The 22,578-nt window shown below is 44.5% G+C and overlaps 1 protein-coding gene across 21 annotated transcripts in view; it reads left to right on the top strand.

The window, feature by feature from the left end:
* The window catches only part of HDAC4 (histone deacetylase 4), a 233,279-nt gene that overhangs the window by 167,344 nt on the left and 43,357 nt on the right, over nucleotides 1-22,578 (top strand). For all 21 annotated transcript variants that reach the window (XM_027461718.3, XM_027461717.3, XM_072041163.1 and 18 more), the window contains 3 exons: nucleotides 8,389-8,646; nucleotides 10,284-10,470; nucleotides 17,219-17,352. In XM_027461718.3, the coding sequence (XP_027317519.1) occupies nucleotides 8,389-8,646; nucleotides 10,284-10,470; nucleotides 17,219-17,352 (579 nt within the window). The remainder of the gene's footprint in view (nucleotides 1-8,388; nucleotides 8,647-10,283; nucleotides 10,471-17,218; nucleotides 17,353-22,578) is intronic.

A 22,578-nucleotide genomic window follows, 5' to 3' on the forward strand; every position in this document is an offset into this window, starting at 1 on the left:
GGTTGTGTTGTATTATTTCCTGTAAATAGTTAGGAGACTGTTTTCAATTGCTTGTGATTTTTCCTGACTTTAAGATTTTGGCTTTAAACTTTCCCTGTTAGGTGTCTACATCAGATTAAATTTTTGAGAAGATTGCAGCCAAAACAAGTCTTGTTGTTTCCAAGGAGGCAGCTAAGGAAAATATGTTGTTTTTCTCCCGGTTAATAATAAGAAGAATCATCTAGGGGATTTTGCTGTAAAGCCTTGGTTCCTGAGGCTTGGAGCAGGACCTTGAAACTTGACAAACGGGGAAAAATGTGAGGAAAGAATGTGAGGACCTCTCTGTGGAAAATGAGGGTCACAGCCCTGGTAACCCAGTGCTCCTGTTGTCACCTGGTGGTGACATTTGCATTTGCTTTGAGGAGGGAAAAATAAAACACGCTCACACCGAAGAAAAAGCATTTCCCCAAAAACAGGAACAAAAGAGACATGCATGAATAAAAAGAGCATTTTTGTAGTTGCAAAACTGAGTGCATAAGCTAGAAAATGGGAGTTTTAAAGTTTCCCATGCAAGTCTTTTGCATCCTTTCTTGATTCAGTTTTTCATTAGCAAGTGGTATTTCTTGTACAAGGCCCAGAACTCGGCACACAGGAGAAGCGTGAGAACAAGGCTGCTTTTCGATGACGTGCTGCCTTCATTTGGTGCCGAAATTGGAGGGCACATAAGGAGCAACGAGTGGTTTGCTGGAAGGGGTAAAGAAGGGGCCCTAGGGCTAGAGCAGCTGAACACTGCTGCAGAACTGGCTTTCCCCTCGCCGCAGAAGCGTGCGCTGCTGCACGGTCCTTTTGCACACTTGCACCTGACCTCCACCCATCCCTCGTTTTCCGAATACCCTTTGCAGGACACATCGTGCTGAGACAGGGCTGCTAGCTGCAGAGGTGTGCTTGCACATGTAACACACGTGGTGGATGATCAGCTGTTCGTTGTGCATGCTTTGACCATAATCTCTGCCTCGGCCGCCTGTTGGATGGCTTGGAGCAGCTCCACTACCTTCCTGCCACCGAGTCCTCGCGAATGCAGATGCAGTAATATTGGCAGGGTGCTTGAGTGCTCTGGTGATGATCACGCTACAAAACCACACGCAGAAATCAACAGCTCCTTCAGAAGCAGGGGCTGATGCAGTAAATAAGATTCTGGGTAAGATACCGGGTCACTTCTTGTTAAATGAGCTCTGTGCAACCTTTGATCTGAATGAGGCATGAGCCCTGGAAGAGTAAATACTAAACAGTCCTGCAAATAAAAGCTATACATTAACGCAGGTGCATGGGAGAGATGACCTTAAATTGCACCAGCACCACACACTCATCTCTCCCACCTTTTTTTGCGTTTTTAACATTCAAGCCTTGGGAATGTTGGCTTTTTTTTCCCGTGGTCAGAGGAGCTTTGCCGGGGGTGAGGGGAATTGTTGTTTTGTTGTACAATAAATACATGCAGCCGTCCCAGCATCACTTCATCTTCAGCAGCGATAATTCCTCTGCAGACTTCAGTCTCTTTTAAGATGCAAATGTTAGTCTTTTTTTTTTTTAGTGAAAGAGAAAAAAAAAGCGTTTTGCTGATGGATCTCGGTGGCATTGGAGGTTGGCATTCAGGGGGTATTTTTGTTGTGATGGCCTCGTGGAGCCAGGGGAAGTCGGGCGGTGTTCTCTGGGTGTTCTGAGTTAAAAGAACAGTTCTTCAGCATGATAGGTCTTGAAGCAGCAATTGCCTTTCTAAAGAGAAATATGCAAGTGAGATTTCCATAAATCACGTGCCAGAAAACTCAACTTTTTACCTTGCTGTAGTGATGTTGAGTGTTCTGGCTTTAGTCCACTGAATGTTTAATTCATGAAGCCTTCATAGAACAGATAATCTCCCTTTTAGTCCTGAATTGTGCTGTTAAGCAGATTAACACTGAGCTTCTGTGGTCAAATTGTGGTTCTTCTGGGTAAAACCCCGTTTTAGCACACTGCAAAGAGCGGTGTTTCTCCTGCTGTGGCATATACATGGCGATGTCCGTATATGCCAGACTGCAGTGCCCTGACTTGCATGTGGTGCAACTGTGCTGGGTGGATACATTTTTATTAACACCTAGAATTTCACCTCCCTATTTCCTGATGTTTTCTTTTTTGGCACACATTAACAGTTTAGCCTCGAGTGACTTCTGGAGTAGCTTTTAATATATAATGTTTAATTTGTACTATTGGAAAAATACAGCGTAGGTTGTATTGCACAACGTTCAGATAGCACTCCTGCCCTTCAAACAGTTTAAGGGAAAACTATTTTGGTGTAGCCTTTACTCATTTATCACTCAGTTTCCCCCCACACCCCCTTCTCTCTGCTTTCAGGCCGATTGATAAAGTAACAAAATGTTTTCATCTTCTTGAAGAAATGCCATGGCTCCAGGTGGCTTCAAGCACCCAAACATATCTTTGGATATAACGTGCATTGAAAAGATCTCCGGAAAACCTCGTTCAGCGTTCATGCTGTGTCTGTCGGCTGAATATGAAATGCAGTTCAGCAAGATGCGAGGCACTTGGGATTCATGTGCTGTGTGTATCTTTGCACCTATTACCGCGTACACGCTATTAAGTGGTTTTGCCAGGAGCCATGGTTCTGTGGGGTGTTTGTAGCTGCAGATCTGAAGATACGGAGACGCATACCTGATATAATCAAGTCCGTAATTCCAATTCCTTGGGAGAGGGGGAAAAAAGAAAACAGCCTCTGCTGATGCCAAAGTGTTTTCTTCTTGCTTCCCCTCCTTTTCCCCTCCAGGCAGTCCCTGTTCTTTGATTCATTGCAGTTCGATCGTTCCCTCTCGTCTAGGCACAGAGGCAAGCAGGCTCATGGTCCTTCCAGCAGGTCGGCTGCTTTAGACAGTTATTTTTTCCTGCTGTCTCATCACTTCAGGAAGAAAGAAAAAAAAAAAAGAGATTTTTCTAGGCTTCAGCTGCTGCAGAACATTCTGCCAGCTCCCTGCGTGGCCTGTGCCCAATTCTGCCTCTCCTCATCATCCCTTATCACCTCTGTTTTCTCTTCAGCCTATGGAAGTTAAAATTAGAATTTCCTCGTTCTGCAAGGGGTACCTCACGTGGAAAGAGTCATCCGAGATAGCCAGAAGAGCAGGGCTTGTGTTGCCATGTCTGAGTGATTAATGCAAGCCCTCAGCAGTATGTTTTCTTCTCCAGATGCTTGTCCACATGCCTGCTCCCCTACAGGATGCACTCTGCCTTGTGCCTGCCTTCCTTTGAGCATCCCTGCCAGCATACCTGCTCCACACCACCTGCCTCTCATTTCTCAGTTCCTATCTATGTCTTTGACTCAAGAGTGGCATTTTTTTGGCTGTTTCAGGATGCTTATGAGCTGAGCCTTTATTGTCCCCCCATCTTCTATTTTTCCTCATTTTGACCAAAGCTGTTTCTCCAACTCTCCAGAGTTGTTGTTTCTTCTCTGATCTGCAGAGGCAGGAAAGGGAGGTTTCCTCTCGGAAACACTGTGGTCAGGGCTGAGCCAGTCTTGTTCTTCTTCACTTGCCTGGTTTCTCTCTTCCTCTGCTTAATGGGACTCCCCGTGCCACCCACCCACACTCGTGTCCCCCACATTGCTGCTTTCAGGGGGATCAGGACTCTGCGTGGTCAACGTTACCAGTGCACAAGAGGCTGAGGCTGGCTAGGTCCCAGCTGCTAACAACTGCTATTCTGCCCCGTTCCCCAAACAGGGCAAGTCACTCCACCCTGCTGGGCATGCTCTGCAGTTCCAAGGGTATAAACTGGACATTTCTCAACAGTGGTGTTGTCTGACCTGCCTTTCAGCATGTTCCTGTCTACACAAAGTTTTGACCAGCTGTACTTATCTGCCAAAGTAGAATGGGCTTTTGGCACACTGTCAAGCATGATCTCTTTGAGCCTGCACTATCTGTAGATAAACCTGGATGAGTTGTATGGAAATGTGGTGATTTATCCTGAAGTGATTTATCCTGAAGTTCAAAGGTGTGTGTGGTGCTTTCAGCCTCCAGCTTGTGTCCTTTGCGCAGCAGTCTCTCCAGCAATGCTGAATTTTCTGAAGGACATGACTGATGTGTGCCCTCCAGCACGTATGCCCTCTCCCAAAGGACTGTTATTAATCTTTTGAAAGCAGCCACTTCAGTGTTTCAAAATGTGTTCAGCAATCCTTATCATGAGGAGCAACACCGGAGAGGTACCAGGTTCCCGTGTTGGAGACCTAAAGTGAAAGAGAACTTGAGATTAGATCCAACTCAAGTTATAGCAGCACCTAAAGTCATGCCCAACTTTCATCTCTGTCAGCCTTTCATTGCTGTAGGAGCTTCGTCCTTGTGCAGGACCAGAAATTTCTTCCGTAACTGCTTGACTTCTTAGCAGAAAGATTCAGAGGTGCACCATTTGGTCAGGGATGCCCAGATGTGAAGCTTTGCTGTACAGTCTCATGGACGTTCTCCAACTCTGCACGTACTTTCCAAGGAGCTCTTCAGCTGTCTTTTAGAACCAAACAGGTCCCTGTGGCACATGTTATCTAAAAAGAAAGTGTGTTAATTATATCCTTCTGGGACCTTCTCAGGCACTTTTTCTGTTGGTGACTCTTCATTACTCTGTGATGAGAAAACAGACATTTTGGCACGTGTTGCAGTATCTTCAGAATTCTCAGTGTCCTAAGAATATATGACCACAGACAAGGTACCATGTGCGTGTACCAAGTAGACATATAGTAAGTACCTAGCAGAGAGATGCCAAATTTTACTGATCCCAAATTTTACTAGCAAAGAAAAGCCCCCCTCCCCACTTTTTTTTTCTTTATGAAACATTCCATGGAAAAATGACTAATCCTTTGGTTTTCCTTGTATTGGGATCTGACATCACTATGATCTTAGAATAATAGAATCACAGAATGGCTCGGGTTGGAAGGAACCTTAAAGATCATCTTGTTCCAACCCCCCTGCCATGGGCAGAGATGCCACCCACTAAATCAGGTTGCCCAGGGCCTCGTCCAACTGGTTCAAAATAGTTGCATCTTCTTCAAGACAGATTTTTTTTTTTTTTTTTGGTCTATGTTTTTGCTTTTCCTTCTTTCTCTTCTTTGAGTTTCAGAGGTAGATAAGAAATGTGGACAGCTGGTATCTAGTCTTTAATAATGCCTGTGAATCGAGATGTATAGTTACTTCTGTACTGAAATAGTTATTTCTGTACTGAAATAGTCAGCTGTCCAAGGCCAGAGGCAGTGAAAGACAGTGCCTTTCACTTTGTTTTATGGTGGCAGTATGTGATAACCAGAGGTGACAGGATTTGAAAATAGACAATAGCTTCATTGCAAAGGATAGTACAGAGCTTGGTAAGGGAAGGAGTTATTTATGGTGCATTGGGTAATTGCTTACTATTTCAGATGTATTTGTGAGCATTTTAAAGGCTATCTTAACTTGATATTCATTGCCTTGCACGTAGATTACTGTAGATTTTCTTAACTTAATATCTTGGTTTTAACACAAGCATATGATCATAGAATTACAAAACAGGAAGATATTCAGGGAGTATTAATAAATCACATCATTGTGAATTATATGGAATGTGTTCATAACAAAATATTTATTTTGCAAAATTGTCCTTTTAGAAGAATTGGGTTGCAGTAGCTAGAACAAGTGACATGCCAAGAGATTCAGTTTATATTAGGACAGCAAAGTGAATGTTTGAAATGTCCTTGTCATTGGCCACTTCATTTTCAGCCTTCACTGTAGCATTTTATACACGTGTTTTTCATTTAATTCTTATGTTTTTACGGGGTTGGAATAATTTAAAACTTCTAGGGAATTACACTGCTCCTCATTTCCATTAGATTTGACAATGACATTGTAAGTTATTTTCCCAGCAATTACTCACCTTGCGTAGTTCATAAGTTCAAAAGGTATCAAGTTCAAAGCTTGAGACCTGCAATCCAAGCAGAAAAATGCAGGAGAAGATGGTTTATGATGATTTAATTATCTTTAAACCAGATTATATTCATCAAGCCTAAGTGAGCTTAAAGAAAACTGATTGAAGAGCTAACTTTAGCTTTCCATAGTTCAGCTATCCAGGGTGTGTTACTAGTAATGCACCGGGGGAGATGGGAATGGGGGAGCAACCTGACAGAAATCCTTGAGAACTTTGATCACAGAATCATTTAGGTTTGCAGGGAACTCTTGAGATCATCTGGTCCAACATCCCAGCTCAAGCAGGGTCACCTAGTTATCATCTTCCAGCGGTTTAAAGTAGTCCCCGTCTACTTCTGTGTGACCAGGAGATTGCAGCAGTCCTAAAAGCTCTTGACTAACTTCAAACCTATACCAAAGCACAGGGGTCCATGCATTCCTGCTCTTCTCTCACATAAAGGGCAACCCCCTCCTCACCTTCCTGGCCTGTCCTTCCTAAAAACCACATATCCCTCCATCACAGCACTCCAGTCATATTTATTATCCCACCACATCATGGTCATGACCAGGTCATGGCCCTGTAACTACACACAGACTTCTCTTCCTCCTGTGTGGGCCTCATGCTGCATGCACTGGTGCAGAGGCATCTCAGAGAGGCATCCAAGCGTGCCAATTCCCCAGGACAGGCTTGAGAGCTTTCCTCACCAGGCATTTCTGCACACCCCTCCTTCTTCTTCCTGAGCTCAAAGAGATGCCACCTCAATGTGGTTTTGTAGATTGTCGTGTCCTTTTTTTACTCCCACCACTCTGGGCCCTTGGCTTGACTACCCTGTCCCCAGCTGTCTTAGCTGCTTGTTGAGGAATCTCTCCCTCCCCTGTTCTTTTTGGTTTAGGTTGGCCAGCCTTATTAGTTAAGTGGATCCCATCTCTTCTAAGCAGCTGTTGACTCTCAAAGGGCACAATGAGTTTCCTCATTGTGGAAATTCGCCAACAGCAGCTGTGCAGCCAGTTACTGGTCAGTACAAAATCCTTGCCTCGCACAACTGAGAGGGATGGGCTGCACGCACTGACTGTACTGGGGCTTCACGTGAACCCCACAGGGCTTTTGCCTCAAACTATACAAGATAAGGCCCCTCTGCATGTAATGTCCCTTTCAGGAGCTGAGACATCCAAACCCCAGTAATCCACACAGTGCTGGAAAGCCGTCGCCCTGCGTCCTCGTCCTTGCAATCTCAGGTGTTAAAAGGAGCTTTGAGCCCTGGTTTTGTGACAGCCTCTGCTGTAGATAAAAACAATTTTTTGCTGTCCTTGGTGTGATACTTGCAGGCAATGAATCTTTCATATGGCTTTTGTGTGCCTAAACCCGCTTTGTGTAGCTTTGCTTAAGTTATATGGCAGAACCTCTCTCCTTACATTTAGGGGAAAAAAGGCTTAGTTTCAGGTTTGAGCCAATGCTCCTCAAAGAGTGAGTTACTTATAAGTAGTCAGTCCTTCTGCATGTGTTCAATAACCGTGTTTTGATTTAGCTTTATTAGATTTAAAATCAATATTGCTTTTCATACCAATGACCTAATCCTTATTAAAGCTCTGCCCTGACAGCTTTCAAAGTTCAGCAGTTTCTTTATAAGCGTATGAAACGGGTACAGTCTGAGCTCCTTTAAAGAAAGGAAATTGATTTATTTACCTCTGCTGGATTTAAAAGCAGTACACATGTTTTTTTGCTCCAAATAAAAATCACAAGCAGTCTGAGACCAAGCACTGAGAATTTTATCTCACTGATATATTTTCAGAAAGTTTTGGCTTGTGTGAATTATGGTGAAAATTATATTGTTCCCTTTTGTTTTCACGCACGCTTTCAGGGAAGCTCACTGCCTCTAGCTAGGAAGGTGTGGTTAGAACGATGCTCTTCTTGCAGTTTGTTTCTGTACAGATGTACAGATGTAAGTTTAGTATTCTCAGTTTCTTCTTAACAAATTTCATGAGAATGCAAGTTTTGGAGGAATCTTGATGATGCTATCTCCCTTTAAACATAAAATTAATGGGGTGATTCCAGAAGAAGCTGGACAAACAATGAAGCAGAAACCCTCAGAGGATTTGTCTCTGTTACTTTTTTTCAGGATTTTAATTGCTAAATGTACTGGTGGTTGTTACGCTGCTTGTGAATTCGGTAGCATCCACAGGTCTGTAGGCTTAAGAGATTCTGATTACTTTAGGGGGGAAATGAAGTGGAAACTGAGGAGCCATGATTACTTGGGGAAGAGTATTTCTTTGATAACACTTAATGCCTAGGATAACCTGGTTCAAGGCTTTCCTTACACTGTTGTTTTGGACAATGTTTATAAGAGCTATAAATCACCGTTTCTCTTTTCACGAAGCTGATTCTTTGAAGAGAACACAGTCAAATTCACCTGCAGTGAGTTACATTTTATTTATCAATTAACCTCTGGGATGTTTTCAGATAATATCAAAGCCCAATGAGCCAGCTCGCCAGCATGAAAGCCACCCGGAGGAGACAGAAGAAGAGTTACGAGAACACCAAGCCCTTTTGGAGGAGCCATACAGCGACAGAGTCGCAAGCCAAAAGGAGGCCCCAGGGCTGGCCAACATGGTGCAAGTGAAGCAAGAACCCATTGAGAGCGATGAGGAGGAAGCCGAGCCACAGCAGGAGCTGGAGTCTGGGCAGAGGCAGGCTGAGCAGGAGCTGCTTTTCCGTCAGGTGAGCTCAAAATACACTTGGGGCTCCTGGAACCAGGCTTCTTGGTCTTTGGTGGAGTTCAGCAGCATCTAGAGTGAGGGGCTGAATTGCCATTGTGTATTAAAATCAGGATATTAACCATTCCTCACCTCAGATATTTACAGCTGCTAGGAGTAAGTGTTAGAAATCTGTTAGTTACCTGTAGAAAAACATGTCTGCAACTAACCCAAATGCCAAAAAAACGGTTCAAGATTTTACCAGCATTTTAATGGTGGATTATAATCATCGTACAGGAACAAGCTACCCTTGTATGTATAGAGTGGGAAGGGTAGCACTAAACTAAACTGACAAATACAGCCTGAGCTTGCAGACAAAGCACAGCAGCATGAGGACAAGTCCTGGTGTTTATGAGAGTGCTGCTAGGAGCCTCTGGGACAAGGGGAGGCAACAAAAAGCCTTGCAAGGAAGCAGTGCAGTTACTTTACAAAGTAAATCCCCATATTATCACAGTGACCATTTGGGACTTGGCTTTTTGTGACCTCTTTATAGTACTCTAAGGAGGAAAAAGTAGGGGTAAGCCACCTTCTGAGTATTTGGCACTGAAGGAAATCTGCAAGTAAAATCAGTGCCATCCTTTCCTGGAGTCACAATGTCAATTCAAAAGTCCCAGATAAGAGAACCTGGATCATCTGCACAAAATGCAGTCGGTGTGTTTGCAGCCACCCAAACACTTTCTGCTTCTTTGGGAAGACAACACGTCTTAACATTTTTGAGCCCTAAATACTAGCAGAGGATTTAGTTTTATTCTGATGTCTTAAAACAAACTGACTGCCCCACGGGAGGGCCAGAGAAGGGAACAGGTGACAAAGTGGTTTTCCTGAAGGGGATTCCTTCTTCAGTACTGCAGATCCCAGGGATCCCAGGTGTGCTCACTCTGGACAGTAAACACCAGAGGCACGTGGATTACAAGCAATAAATCCAGTAGCAATGCAGCATGGCATAATCTCCCAGAAAATGCCATTTGTGGTAGCTCTAATGAGAAGGCTGCGATTCTCTTAAGGCACCGGTGCTCTGCTCATCCCTGCAGCCCGCAGCACTGAGTGCCTGACTGTACCTGGAGCCTTGGGTAACCCCTGCGTGGGATCTGCAGCCAAGAACAGATTGCTGTAGCCATGCCAGGGTGTAGCTCTGAGCAAATCCACAGCCCTTGGCTAGGGAAGGCGGACTGGTGCCAGGCTTGCAGTTGCAGTGTCTGTGAATCAGGTGCAAATTGGTTGCTCTGTGCAGTCATTTGCATCTAGCTGCTCGCTGCCGTCTCCCCGGCACTGCGGGGCCGGCTCGCGGGCCCCACGTGAGCGTCCCTGGCTGCAGCTCAGAGCCTTCGTTTCCAGCTCCTTATTGAGTGGCACGGTCTTCATAACAGCGCTGCCTTGAGGGATCGGTGCCATTGCCAGCCGTGCTTGTGCAAAGTTCTTTCTCTGATTTATACAACCATACATAGGCCTCGTTTCCTTGGTAAGAATAAATAAGGAAACGCGACATGACATGCTGCTGGTTATCAGGGAAATGGGTCCAAGCTTGCAGACTTTAAAAACCCTTAAAAGCCCTTCCGTGAGGGCACCATGCAGACATTCAGTAGCTGCCTCTTCTCCCCACAGCAAGCCCTCCTGTTGGAGCAGCAGCGCATTCACCAGCTGAGAAACTACCAGGCGTCGCTGGAGGCAGCTGGCATGCCCGTCTCCTTCGGAGGCCACCGGCCTCTGTCCCGCGCACAGTCCTCGCCTGCCTCGGCCACCTTCCCTATGTCCGTACAGGAGCCACCCACTAAGCCAAGGTTCACAACAGGTAATGTTTTGGGGCCCTGGAAACTGAATCAGTGGGGCTGTGGTCACCGTTTTCCTTTACATTGTGTTTTTCTGCCCCGTGTCCCTGCGAGGCCACGTGTCCAGGGTCTGAATCTCAGATGTGTTTGTGGACTCTGTAATATCCTGTTGTCTTTGAGAATAGCATCAGTCATCTTCTGCCCTGTTGTGCTGCCTTTTCCTTCCCTAGAGGGACAGTCACCCTATAGTCCAGACAGAAAATAAACTGCAAAAATCAATAGAAACATAGCCTAGTGCTTTAATTATATATCTCCAGAAAGAAAGGACAAGTCATATGCTGTGACAAGGCTGATTTACATGCAAGGAGGAGAGAGGCAATGTTATTGAAAAAGGACAGCATGCCAAACGCAGTATCTATCGGCTGTATTTTCTGCACCTTCTCCAGTCCCTGAGCAATCTCATGCCATAAGTTATCCAGTCTGGGCTCTGTGCCAGCCTACCCCTCCTTCTGCAACACAATCCCTGCCCAGGAGTCTGTGCCTGTAGGTTAGGAAAAGTGAGGCGAGATGATTATTTCAAGTTGTCAGTGTGCAGAAACAGGCTGAAGAGCGTTTTCTTACCTGGTCAGTCTTTGTCTCGAAAGAAAATTATGAGTGCATTTCTCCATTTGTCTAGTGAAAGCAAAAATGCAAAAAAAGGTGTTAGTCTCCCCACAGAGTTTAAAGGTGAGGAATAAATGCTGTACCTAAGTCAGTGAGGACTTAAAACCAGTCTTTTTTCCACCAAAATCCTTGCTGCTTATTCAGTAGCTTTAGTAAAAGTTAATTATGTGCAACTTTTCAAGTCCTGTGTTAGGTGAGGAGGACTTATTTTGAAGTCCACCTTCTTCCCCGAATGTCAGGTTTTATTTTGTGAATGAACATTTTGCCATGTGACGTGTGCCCTGAGGAAAGGAGAAAAAAATGTTGCAATTAAGGGCAGCTCTTGATTTTGTTTCTCTTTGGTTTGTTCATTTAATCTTATTTAACCCACTCAAAAAGCATCATTAAAACCATCATTGTGAATTAGATTTATTTTCAGATACTGATGGTATAGTAATAGTGATGCATTAAATCTGACTTTGTTCTTCGGCTGTTAGTTGCAGGTGGGAAGCATGTGCAGTCAGCTCTGTAAAAGTCCAGGTAGTACCTAATTTTTGCAAATCAGCCCTTCAAGTTTCCATCTGCTGCTAATGTTTAAACATTGAATTTTAGCAAAACTACATTTGTAATGCAGCCAGTTACAGCATCAAGATTGTTCTAGCTTTTGGCTTTTGCCAAGGATACAGAGAAGGGTAGTCCTCTGGCTCACAGTCAAACCAGATGAAACTTGAGCATCTAATACACTTAGACCCAGACCTTGGTGCTTTGAAAACAAGTAAGGAAGCCTGGCCCTACTTTAAGAGATTATTCATTCCTTTTTCTTTCTTCCCTTCTCCTCCTCCGCTATTTAAGTTGCCTTGTCAATCATATGCAAGACTTTGAGCATACAGTAACGTTTCCTACCAGAGGATATATGTTTTACTCAGATATGTGCCTCTGAATTTCATTAAAAATTACATAAGAAAGTAACAGTAGGAATGCAGATTTTGAGAACAGTGCTGCTTTGGAAACACACTGGCACAGTGTTATGATTCATTTTCCTTAGAGGAAGGGTTAAAAAAAATCATTTAAAAGGTGGAATATTGCATTGCTTTTGCATAGTACCGTACATTTACTTAATCCAGAGCGATGATATGAAAAATGCTTCATCTGCTTCACCTCTTAAACATCCTTTTTGTGCTATTTATCCATGTCCAGACTCCCAGGTCCTCATTTTTCCACTGCCTTCTATCTTGTGCAGTTCTCTGTGTTTATGCTAGGTGAATGGAGGAGGGAAAACACAGTGAACTGCTGTTAAGGGAGAAAGTGTTTTTTGGCATTCACTGGCAGTAGTAAAGGTGGAGAGTGTAAAAGGTGAGCTTCCTCTTGCCAGATTCATGGAAAATGGATGCATGACAATTTTGAAGGAGGGTAAAATTCTATTTCCACCATTTTTCTTTATGCTTAGCAAACTTAAAACCCTCTCCACGCTCAGGCCATGAAACCTCTGCTTCCTTCCCTTTTTTATTTCCCAAGGAGAAGTTTTTCAGACAAGCAGAGTTCCTGTGTTCCCCACATGCATTCTTACCCAGGCAAAGCACCAGTTTAATTAACCAGCACTATTTGCTTACAGTGGCAGGAAAAAAAAAAGAGCCTACTACTCCGGGCATGCAGGCACAGAAAGGAAAGGCAGACATCTCAGATGTTAAGCATGTGTGCACGAGTTAGCTTGGTTCTGTTTTCTTGAAGTAGTCTACAGTGTGTCAGAGATTCTGTTTTTGGAGGTGGATACTAAAGCTTAATCACTAGGATTGAACTTTTCTTTGAAAGGCAGGAAATTAAAGCCTTGGGTATTTTTCAAAGCATGCGGTGCCGAAGTGCATCGGGCTTCTTTTTCACTAGGAGAATCCATCTGTTTGATAAGTGGCTGCTTTGGAGACTGATTCTAACACAGTTATGTGCTTTGGATTTCAGAGAGATTAAGATTTGAATTGTTTTGATCATTTTGTGAGAAGGCAGGATAAAACAAACCTTGTTCAATGGCCCTAATGAAGCCGGCAATGATTACTCCAGACACAAATGTGGCTCCTAAGAGATCAGTTTTTGTCCAACAGACAAAGGAACAGTTCATCTCCTTCGTGTTCAGAATACTATATGGAAAGGGCTAATGCTTTCTCTGGACAGAGTTAGGACCAGACAGCTCGAAATTCTGTTTTTTATGTATAATTTATTTTCCTGTCTCTGTCAGTGACCGGTACCCGAGACTTCAAAGGTATAGGAAAAGAACAACATAATACACTTCTCAAACATGATGTGCATTACTGCACATGAAAGTGAAAACAGTGCCCTTCCTGACTTCTTCAAGCAGTCAGTTTTGTGTCCTGAAGCATGACATTTAATTTTCCCTCGTACTAGAATATAAAAGAAAGCTAGTCCTTGAACTTGCCCTCGCTAGCACAAGTAGCCTCCTTGACTTTAATGACTACTTCTGCGCGCACTGTTCTACACACTTGAATAAAAGACTTCTCAGGTTAGGCCATTAATTTGCATAGCTCCAATTATCCAGTCTCTGATCTCCTGTAAAAATGGTTCCACAAATTATTCTGATGTTCTGCATTAAAGTATTTTTCATTTCTGATGAAGGCATTTATTCTCTCCTGTGCAGAGCAATATAATTATCTGAACCTCAAATCATATGTTTGCTCTGCCAAGAAAGGCGAGTTGGTTATACTTTAGTGCTGACCTTTAAAAACGATTGTTCTCATGTCTTAAAGAGTATTGCTTCCAGGATCACTTAATTTAACTTGTAATGGTCAAAGTCGTTTAGTATTTTAAGCTCAAATTATCAAGTTTTCCTTTGTGCGTGTGTCTTCATCTGAGTGTCCCCAACCACAGTAAGCAACTTGGAACATTTCCCTTCTTTCCAATGGTTTAATGTTTCGGTACAGAAAAACTTCATTGAGACATTGCTGTTATCAATGAATTGTTGGGAGTGGGGAAACTTTATACCTCAAATAAATTGTACAAACCCCACTGTAGTGCCCATTAACTTAAGAAATAGGGGTGAGTAGGCACCCTACCACCACATTTTCTGAAAACCTTTTCTTTAACTATTTTGTCTACCTTAACTTGAGTAGGCTGTTAGGAAAGTCCACTTTAGATGTACGCACACATTTTAAACACGCCTGCAGCTTTCCCGCATTCGTGGATGCAGATGAAAAAAATGGGAGGTCACTGGCAAATCTGCTGCACTGCAGGAGTCACGGGAGCAACTGAAGAATGTAAGGTCAATGCAAAAAAACTAGATTTTCATTTGTATTTATTGCTGGTTTGATCTGTGTTGGCTTCTGCCCTACCAGTATTACCAGGCACAAACCAGGGAATGAGACAGAAGCTTTTAATCTGGCTAGACATTGCTTTGCCTACATACCTACGGTTGCATCGCGATGGTATTACAGTAGTTACTATTTAAAGCTCAGAGACTTGAGAAAAACACCTTTAAAAAGAAACACAGATTGCGGCACAGATTCTCATCCTGACTCTTTAAATAGTGTTAGACCCCTTCCAGCTTTGCAGTGCAATCAGTATAATTCACTGTCAAGTTGTGCCCAGCTCCCCAGCAACGAAAAGATCTGTCAGAGCAACAGGATTAAGCATCGTCTGGGAATCCAGGAGGCAAGCAGGAAAGGCTGCTTAAAAAGTACTTGTAACTGCTTGGAAGAGCCTGATTTCTCCTGTAACTCATGAAGGCGTGATATGAACTAGCCTCAGATTACACGTTGACAGTATTTTTACTTATTTCTTGTTCTGAAGAGTTAATTTTAAAATTTGCAGGCTGTGGGTAAATCCCCACGTACCTGGCTTTGTAGCAAGGTACACTTGGAGCAATGCTAGCGAGAGCGTCTCAGATGCAGGATTCTGGCTGGGCTTGTTTTATCGTTTTGCCAAAATCTGAAGAATGGTAAGCTCCGGGTGTATTCACCCCGTGCTGCGGTACAGGCTGTCTCTGGCAAGGCAATGCACATGCCAGTGGCTGTGCCCTGAGAGGGTGCCGGGGTGCGCCCAGCAGGGTCAGCAGCTACCTGGTGAGCGACTTGCTGCTTGGACTTCTTTTTGCTTAAATTCAAGGCTATTTTTTGAGCATGTATGTGTATGTTTAATATGTACACATGCACCGTTTTGCTTTAAATCTGTAACGTATAATTGAAGTCCCCAGAGATATGTTTGGAAGCCAGAGAAGACAGAAGCACTTTTCGTGGTTTAATATCAGCAGTTTAGCCAAACCTAGTGCAGTCATTCCTAGACCCATGAGGGTCTAGGAAGAGCCTACATGGGAATCTTTGTGCTAACAAACACTTTGCCAAAGTGCCTGACATCCCTTGAAGATGACTTTCCTTCAGAACTGAATTAACCCGAATTAAAGCAACTACAGACCTTGTGCCAGTTTGAATAAACTGGGGAGTTTTGGGGGGCAACAAGCCTTACCACTGGTCCACACCTTTGCAGGTGGCATTTACAGCACCAGGCTTTGCCCAGCAGCTCCTGATGAAGTTTGATGGTTACTCCAGCACAGGAGACCCCTACAGAGCTCTGCAGCACGATCTTATTTAACTGAACTTTGGCTAACCCAAAGTCAGTCAATTAACAAGCGCCCTTTTCCCTTCCTAGAACTGAAAACGTTGTGTTTTTTTTTGCCTTGCACTCACCTACAGCAAGGAGAGGAACTGCCAGGCACCTTCCCTAAGGCAGAATAGCTGAGAGTGTCAGTGCCAGAGTTTGCTTCAGAGGGGAAGGCCAAATTTCTCAGCGGCAGAACATGCCTACACGCAGGCAAAAGCTGTGATTCCAGCACCACTCAGACTAGCTAGCATGGGTACAGGCAGCAGCACGGAGCTCAGCTCCAGGCTACATGTCCATGTGTGTTCTCAGAGCCGTATTTTCCAGGCCTCTTTGAACTCCACGCAGTTGCAAATTGTGCTGTTTATCAGTGCTTACGTGAAAGCCAGCTCAGGGAAGCCCCGCACGCTGCCAGGCGCAGCGCAGGTACGCTCTGCTCTGGTGGCATTTAGGAGGAGCAGTTTGGGCTGGATGCAGACCCTTCAGTGCTGGGTTTGGGAGAAACTCCTGCCTTTGCTGCTAATTCAGAGGCTTTGGATTCTTGTCGAGACCTTTCACTTGCCTGTTTATACTGTGCTTTCGCACAGGCACTCCCTGCAAGAAACCATGCCCCTCGAAGCCCCTTTTTCTTCTGTTCTCTGGAGCTGCTGCCTGAAGGGAAGGACAGATCGAAACATTTGACTGGGTCTCTTCTACATTAAGTGCAGAAAAGGTCTTTTGTCACCAGGAGAGCACGGCTGCAGAGGAACTGCCGGTTCTGTTCAGTGGAACATTGGCTCTGAAATCGTAGCTCCCGTTCCAGAAACCTACCCGGGCAGCTCCGGAGCATGAAGCAGGCTCCTACGCTGTTGTCATGCCATAAATACTTGGTAATGCAAGGGGATTTAGCTGCTTGACTCCCACGTTACAATGAAACAACACGGCTAAATACCTACATATCGCGCTGAATAATTATGCCCAAGTGTGTGCTAATAGACTTAATTAGTATGTTGTCAAATAATGTTGATGCAAAGACTTCGGCGCAAACTATTTTACGAAACACAGTGCCTGCTAACGACTTATTCCTTCTGGTTTTTAATCCTAAGCCCTAGAGTCATTTTAGCAGTAATTATAAAGGTACCCAGCGGACAAGTTGTAAGTCAGCCCCCCTCTAGATCATGTTCCTGCGCTGGCACGCCTGTTCTTGTACCCATGTTGTCATTTGTCACCTCCTCCTGTCACTCGCACAGCTTCGGCCTGCAGCGGTGGTGGCGACTGACTCAGTTCTTGTCTGTATCTGTTGAGGATTTCTAATGGGAGGGATCGCTGCAGGTCTGGTTCTGTGTTCAAAGCAGCTGCCCACCTCATTTCCCAGTGTCTCGGACTGTCATTTCGTAGAGCTCTGTGGTTCCTGGTGAAGCACACACTGCCTTTGTCTATAAATGTTCTCTTCAATGTAAAGTGTGCTAGACCAAAAATAGATACATGTATTTTTTCATACATCTGGCAAAGTAGTTCCTTTCACTGAGAGCAATTTTGTAACCTCTGCTGCAGGCCTTGTCTACGACACCTTGATGCTGAAACATCAGTGTACCTGTGGAAACACAAACAGCCACCCCGAGCACGCGGGGAGGATCCAGAGCATCTGGTCCCGGCTGCAGGAGACGGGTCTCCGTGGCAAGTGTGAGGTAATCCCAGCACTGGAGGGGGGAGATTTAGGGGGCTGCAAGAAACAGCCCTTGGGTTTGCGTGCCTGATCCGCCTGCTGGATGGCAGGCAGCTTCAGGGGCCGATTTTTGGGATGGAAGGTACTGTGCACACCCAACCTGCAGCTCGGACTGGTGATCGCTACCTGGACGTGCAAACTTTATGCTGCATTCCAGCCTCAGGTTTTTATAGCTCCAGCTGCAGGCAGTGTTTTGCCATATGTGGCTTAAATTTAATCCATTCCTAGATGACTGTTTATGCTCGTGCGTTTGCATGTCAGGAGTGCATTTCTAGCGATCTGATTTCATTGCATTGCGATGACTGTTGCAAATTTTGTGAAACACTGGAGAACGCTCTTGCCTGATGTGAACTGCACTGTTTGCAGTGAAGCTGCTTATGTCATTTTCGGCCCAGTTCCCTGTAAAATGGAAGTCCCTATCAAGTGCTGAACTTTGAAGCGGCCAAAAATAAGAGCACAAACTGAAGTAACCACGTCATTTGATACCGCTCCAATCATAACAGCAGGAGCTGTGGAGCAAGAAGTTTGTATTTCTGTGGTTTAATAGCTTCTTTAATGCTCCTTGATAATTAATGATCAACCTACAGTGAAAATACTGTAAAAGGAATGAGGGTAGGAGGAGGTAACTAAACACTGTTCCATCACAGGTGCTTAAATTAGTTTTATTGGACAAGCATGTTTTAAGAGCAAAGCAAACTATGAGAAAAGTTATTAAAATAAAAAGAGTAAAGATTAATATTTATTATTATTCATAACTAATAGTAATGATAAATTAAAAACAGTGTTTGCTCATCTCTTTGAACATCTGAGGGACTGCATCACACTGTAAATTTGAGTTATGTCAGCATCTGGCTAGAAATATTTTCTGAGCAATCAGAAAATACATCCACGTGGTGGCAGCATTGCCATTAGATAACATTCCCCCATTGTACCCTTATTTATCCCTGAGGAGAGCAAGGAAGAACTTCAAACCTGATTCTGTCCATGGAGATCCATTTAACTGAATTTGGGGATTATGCTGTCTGACAAAAAAACAAGCACCCTGCTGCTGTTTATCTCCTCTGTTTAGAAGTAGTAGTTAAATTGTGCAGTGCTAATTGTCTTGCCTCCTAGATTGGTGCTATAGTTGTTCTATAATGTACGAAATTCTTCATTGTATGATCCCAAGCGACTGCTGTTTTCCCTCCATTGTTATTCTAGGTTGCTCTCACTGTAGGAAGGAGTTGGTTTAGATCTTCACCTCCTTTCCACCTGTGTTTCCCTTCTGGTGAAATTCAGCCTCATCTTAACTCTTCTTTTCTCTGAAAGCGATGAATATATAATGTTAGCTTCCTACCTCGATTCCCATTTCCTTCTCTGAGGACTTTCTTAAAGGTCTGACCTGCCGTTTCAGGATAGCCGGCCGTGCTAAATGCACTTACTGCTCTCTCTGGTTAGCATCCCTGTTCCTTTACCCCCACCATCTCCTACTCCTGCCCAGACCTTCATTAAAGTTTTTCTTTATCGTCTCCCACGGGCTCTGTGGGCACAACCTTTCCCTCTTTCTCCATCTCCTCCCTGCCTCCTCACTTCAATATTCTGTTTGATAGGGTTTCTTCTGGAGCTGCAGACAATTGTTCACCTTCTGTTGTCCTTGACGGATGTAATAAATTTCCATGGTGCAAAGCCATTTGGTCACTCCCCTGTCCTTCACAGTCTTTCTGAAGCTCCTCAATTGGAACCTGGCTACCAGTAAGCAGAGTGTAGGGCAATATAAAACACAGTTTTCCATCAGCAAAGGTAACCTCATCACATGCACTTGGCATGGCAAAGGGATAGCTTTTCTGATGGGAATGATCTCCGCTGCTAGGCTGGAGCATGTGCGTGAGCTGTTGGCACTGCCTGGGATGATGGGCTTGTCTCCTTGCCGCAGGACAGGAGATTTAGATTTAACATGCAGAAGGCTTCATTCTGTGGAACACACTCAGTGATACAATTGATTTAGAAGGAATTTTGGAGTCCGGCCTAATAATTGCTGCTATTTTTTTTTCAAATCCCTGTTTCTGTGCAGAAAGCTAAGTGAAGGACAGAAAGGGCTGCTACACCCTGCGTTCCCTCTCTGTCCTCAGCAGCAGTGGTGTTTGTGATAGGCAAAACTCAACATTTTTCCAGGCGGCACATTTTTCCTTTTTTGCTGAGCTCCTGTTTTATTCTACATCATTTTTTAGCTGGTATTGCTGACTGACACATCTGTGCACACTTGTTTTATTTTCACTGTTGCAGGTATGTTGTCCTGTGCCTCAGACATTATGAGCCGGTGAAGTAAGCCCAAGGGCCTGATGTGAAAATTGTTTGTGATTATGCAGTTAATCCACTTATAACAAGTCGTGTTTGTAAAAGGACAGTTTGAACTTTGACATTTCCTTATCCTCATGTTTCCTCTTGCTTCCTTAACGCTCCTTTGCTGTGGTCTGGGTGTGGGTCTAGTTTGATTCTATTGGCTGCAAATATTTGCTCCAAGGATAAAAACACAGCACCCTGCATAGTAAATAATCCTATACACCCTGTATGGGATCAGGCAACTCCACTGGGATCCCCATTCCTCTTCCAGAAAGAGTTCAGCAGCTCTTGTTCCCCACACAACTGCGTGCTGGAAATAAATTCCAACTCTGTTTTCTCATGCAAGCTCAAACGATTCTCTGTCTCCTGGAAATTTTCTTTTGGTGTTTCTGTTGCACACATGCCCCAAGCCAGAAAAGGGCTCGCAGATAAATATTTTATCATGCATGCAAAAAAATACTTGCTTTGAAATTTCAGAAATGTGAAAACCCATTTTCATCAGGCAACCCAGAGGCTTCTGCAGAACCTGCCAAGTGCCGAGTTCCTACCATTTCTCTCGGAGGCGATAGAAGTGATCCAGAAGGGGCACAAATATTTTTAGAACAGAAAAAACACATTGCTTCCCATCCACCACCCTCCTCCCCCCATCTTTCGGCAGTGAAACAGATATGTATTTGCTGAAGTTGTCCAAAAGCTGTTTTACATCCAGCTGAGGGGAAAATGTGCGCCAGATTTGCAGTGTGATAGGTAAGAGTCTGACAGGGTTGCACAAGTTTAAAGATGACCCTTTGGAGTGAAAGCAGTTGTCCAAACTTAACGACAGCTGCGGTTTAAAGTATTGCTTGTTTAATTAAGTTAGCTTTATAAAATATGGCAATTACTCTGGTGTATGTTCAGAATTTAAAAGCAACAATTATACTAATTGAGGCAATCGCAATAAAAGAGCCTCTCCCCCAAACAAAAACCCGCAATCACTGTGTAGAATAATCCTCCCAGCCTTCATCAAAAGCATGAGGGAATCAATAGGTTTTGCTGTGTGCTTTGGACATAATCAGATCCGTGGACTGCTCAACCAGGACCGGGAAGAATGAGTTCCTGAATCAGGGTCTCCAGGCCTGTCCTGGCAGCAATCCTGCGTTGTTTAAAGTACGAGGGCTGCTAGCTCAAGCCCTCAGGTTAATTGCAGCTGCGGAGGACAGACATGGAAAACAGACCCTGGGCTGGGCCATCTGCTCGAGCTGAGACGTGCACAGCCTTCCTTACACGGCCTTGTGCCAGCATCCAGCTCGAGGGCAGTATCAGTCCCTGCTCTGACACTGCCAAACCGCTGGGCATCGACACGGTGAAGGTTTGCCATCACAGAGCACCCAGGCTGTGCCCAGGGAAGTGGTGCTGGCAGGGTCTGGGATATCAGTTTCTGGAAGGAGGCTTTGTAGCCATTTTCATGGCTTTTTGTGGCACTGTGGCTGCAGCTGGGACAAGGTCTGCCTTGGATATCCTATCTTTCTGGATATCCTTACATTAGATCCAAGGACAAAACTGGCATAGGGGTGAAAGGGAAGCTATAAAAGCCTGTAAGGGGTGACTAACACTGACTTACCATGAGCGAAAAAGGAAGACAGGATAAAAGTTCAAGGGGGATTTGCCAGATATTTCCATCCCTTCTGGGTCTAGCATTTTTGTGATTATTGCCTCTTTAATGGGACGGTGTATTTTTGCCTCATCATTAACCTCAGGAAATGCTAGGTGGTGAAGCAGAGCACAGAGAAAATGAAAGAGGAACTGGAGAGCAGAAATGCCAAAATTACGAGAGCCAGAGTGCACGAGCACTCCTGCAGTGCTTTGATTTCTGCTGCCTTATGGCTCAAATGATTTTACAAAGTGATTTCCTGTGCGCTTTGAAACGCAGGATGGAGGCTTACGCTGAAGCTTTGGGACACAGTTCCCTGAAGTCGTTTTTTCGGACCGTGCTCCATACGTGGAGGTGCTGCTGGCAGGGGCTCTGCGCTGTGTTTGGGGTCCCTTCACCCCCCGGGGTGGTGTTGCTGCAGCAGGCAACTCTGTTCTTCTTAGGAATGTGGGTGTTGTTTTTTTTTTTTTCTTTTTCCTTAAGCCATCCACTTTTTGGATCTCAAAAACCTGCTTCCACGGGAACATGGAAGTCTTTAAAAAGCAATTGGCACACTTTTGATTGAGCATGAGGGCTGCTCAGTGCCTGCCATGTCACAAGGGACCTGCTGGCCTTGCACCATGCAGCACAGTAACACCCGTCGCTGGGGCTTGTGTGATCTCCACAAGGGGCTCTCAGAGCTTCCAACGTGCTTATTGTTGACTACTTATGTTATAGTATAATGGAGAGGAGTAATCATGTTGTTTCTTCTGTAGGAAATAAACCCCCACCCCAAATTCCTTTTAAAATGGTTTTGACCAAATCACACACACACAAAAAAAAATAGCTAATTAATTCTAAGCCCTGTAAAATAGAATTTTTTGGTGGTGGGATGAGAGTTTCGGATGTTTCAGATGCAAAGCAGTCCTAATTTTTGAGGAACTCCTTCCCCACTCTCAGATGGCCACCTCTTGACTTATCCCAAACCTCAGCTCACCGCGTATTTCCCCTGCCAACACTCTGGGGGCACTCGCAAGCTCCCAGTTAAGAAGGTTAGGTGCATTTTCCACTGTCAGCAGTCAGTTGCCCCATCTGGAATACCTGCTATCCCCCAGGCACCATCTGCTTACCTTGCTGCTGTGTGAGAGACCACCTCATTCTGCATGGGATCTAGCATCTCCGAACAGCACTTTGCTCTTACAAACACATTTTGCATCACAAATGTGTGATGGCAACAAAAGATATGCCCCAAAACTATGC

This window comes from Anas platyrhynchos, chromosome 7 (assembly GCF_047663525.1).
Source record: "Anas platyrhynchos isolate ZD024472 breed Pekin duck chromosome 7, IASCAAS_PekinDuck_T2T, whole genome shotgun sequence".
NCBI classification, from domain to species: domain Eukaryota; kingdom Metazoa; phylum Chordata; class Aves; order Anseriformes; family Anatidae; genus Anas; species Anas platyrhynchos.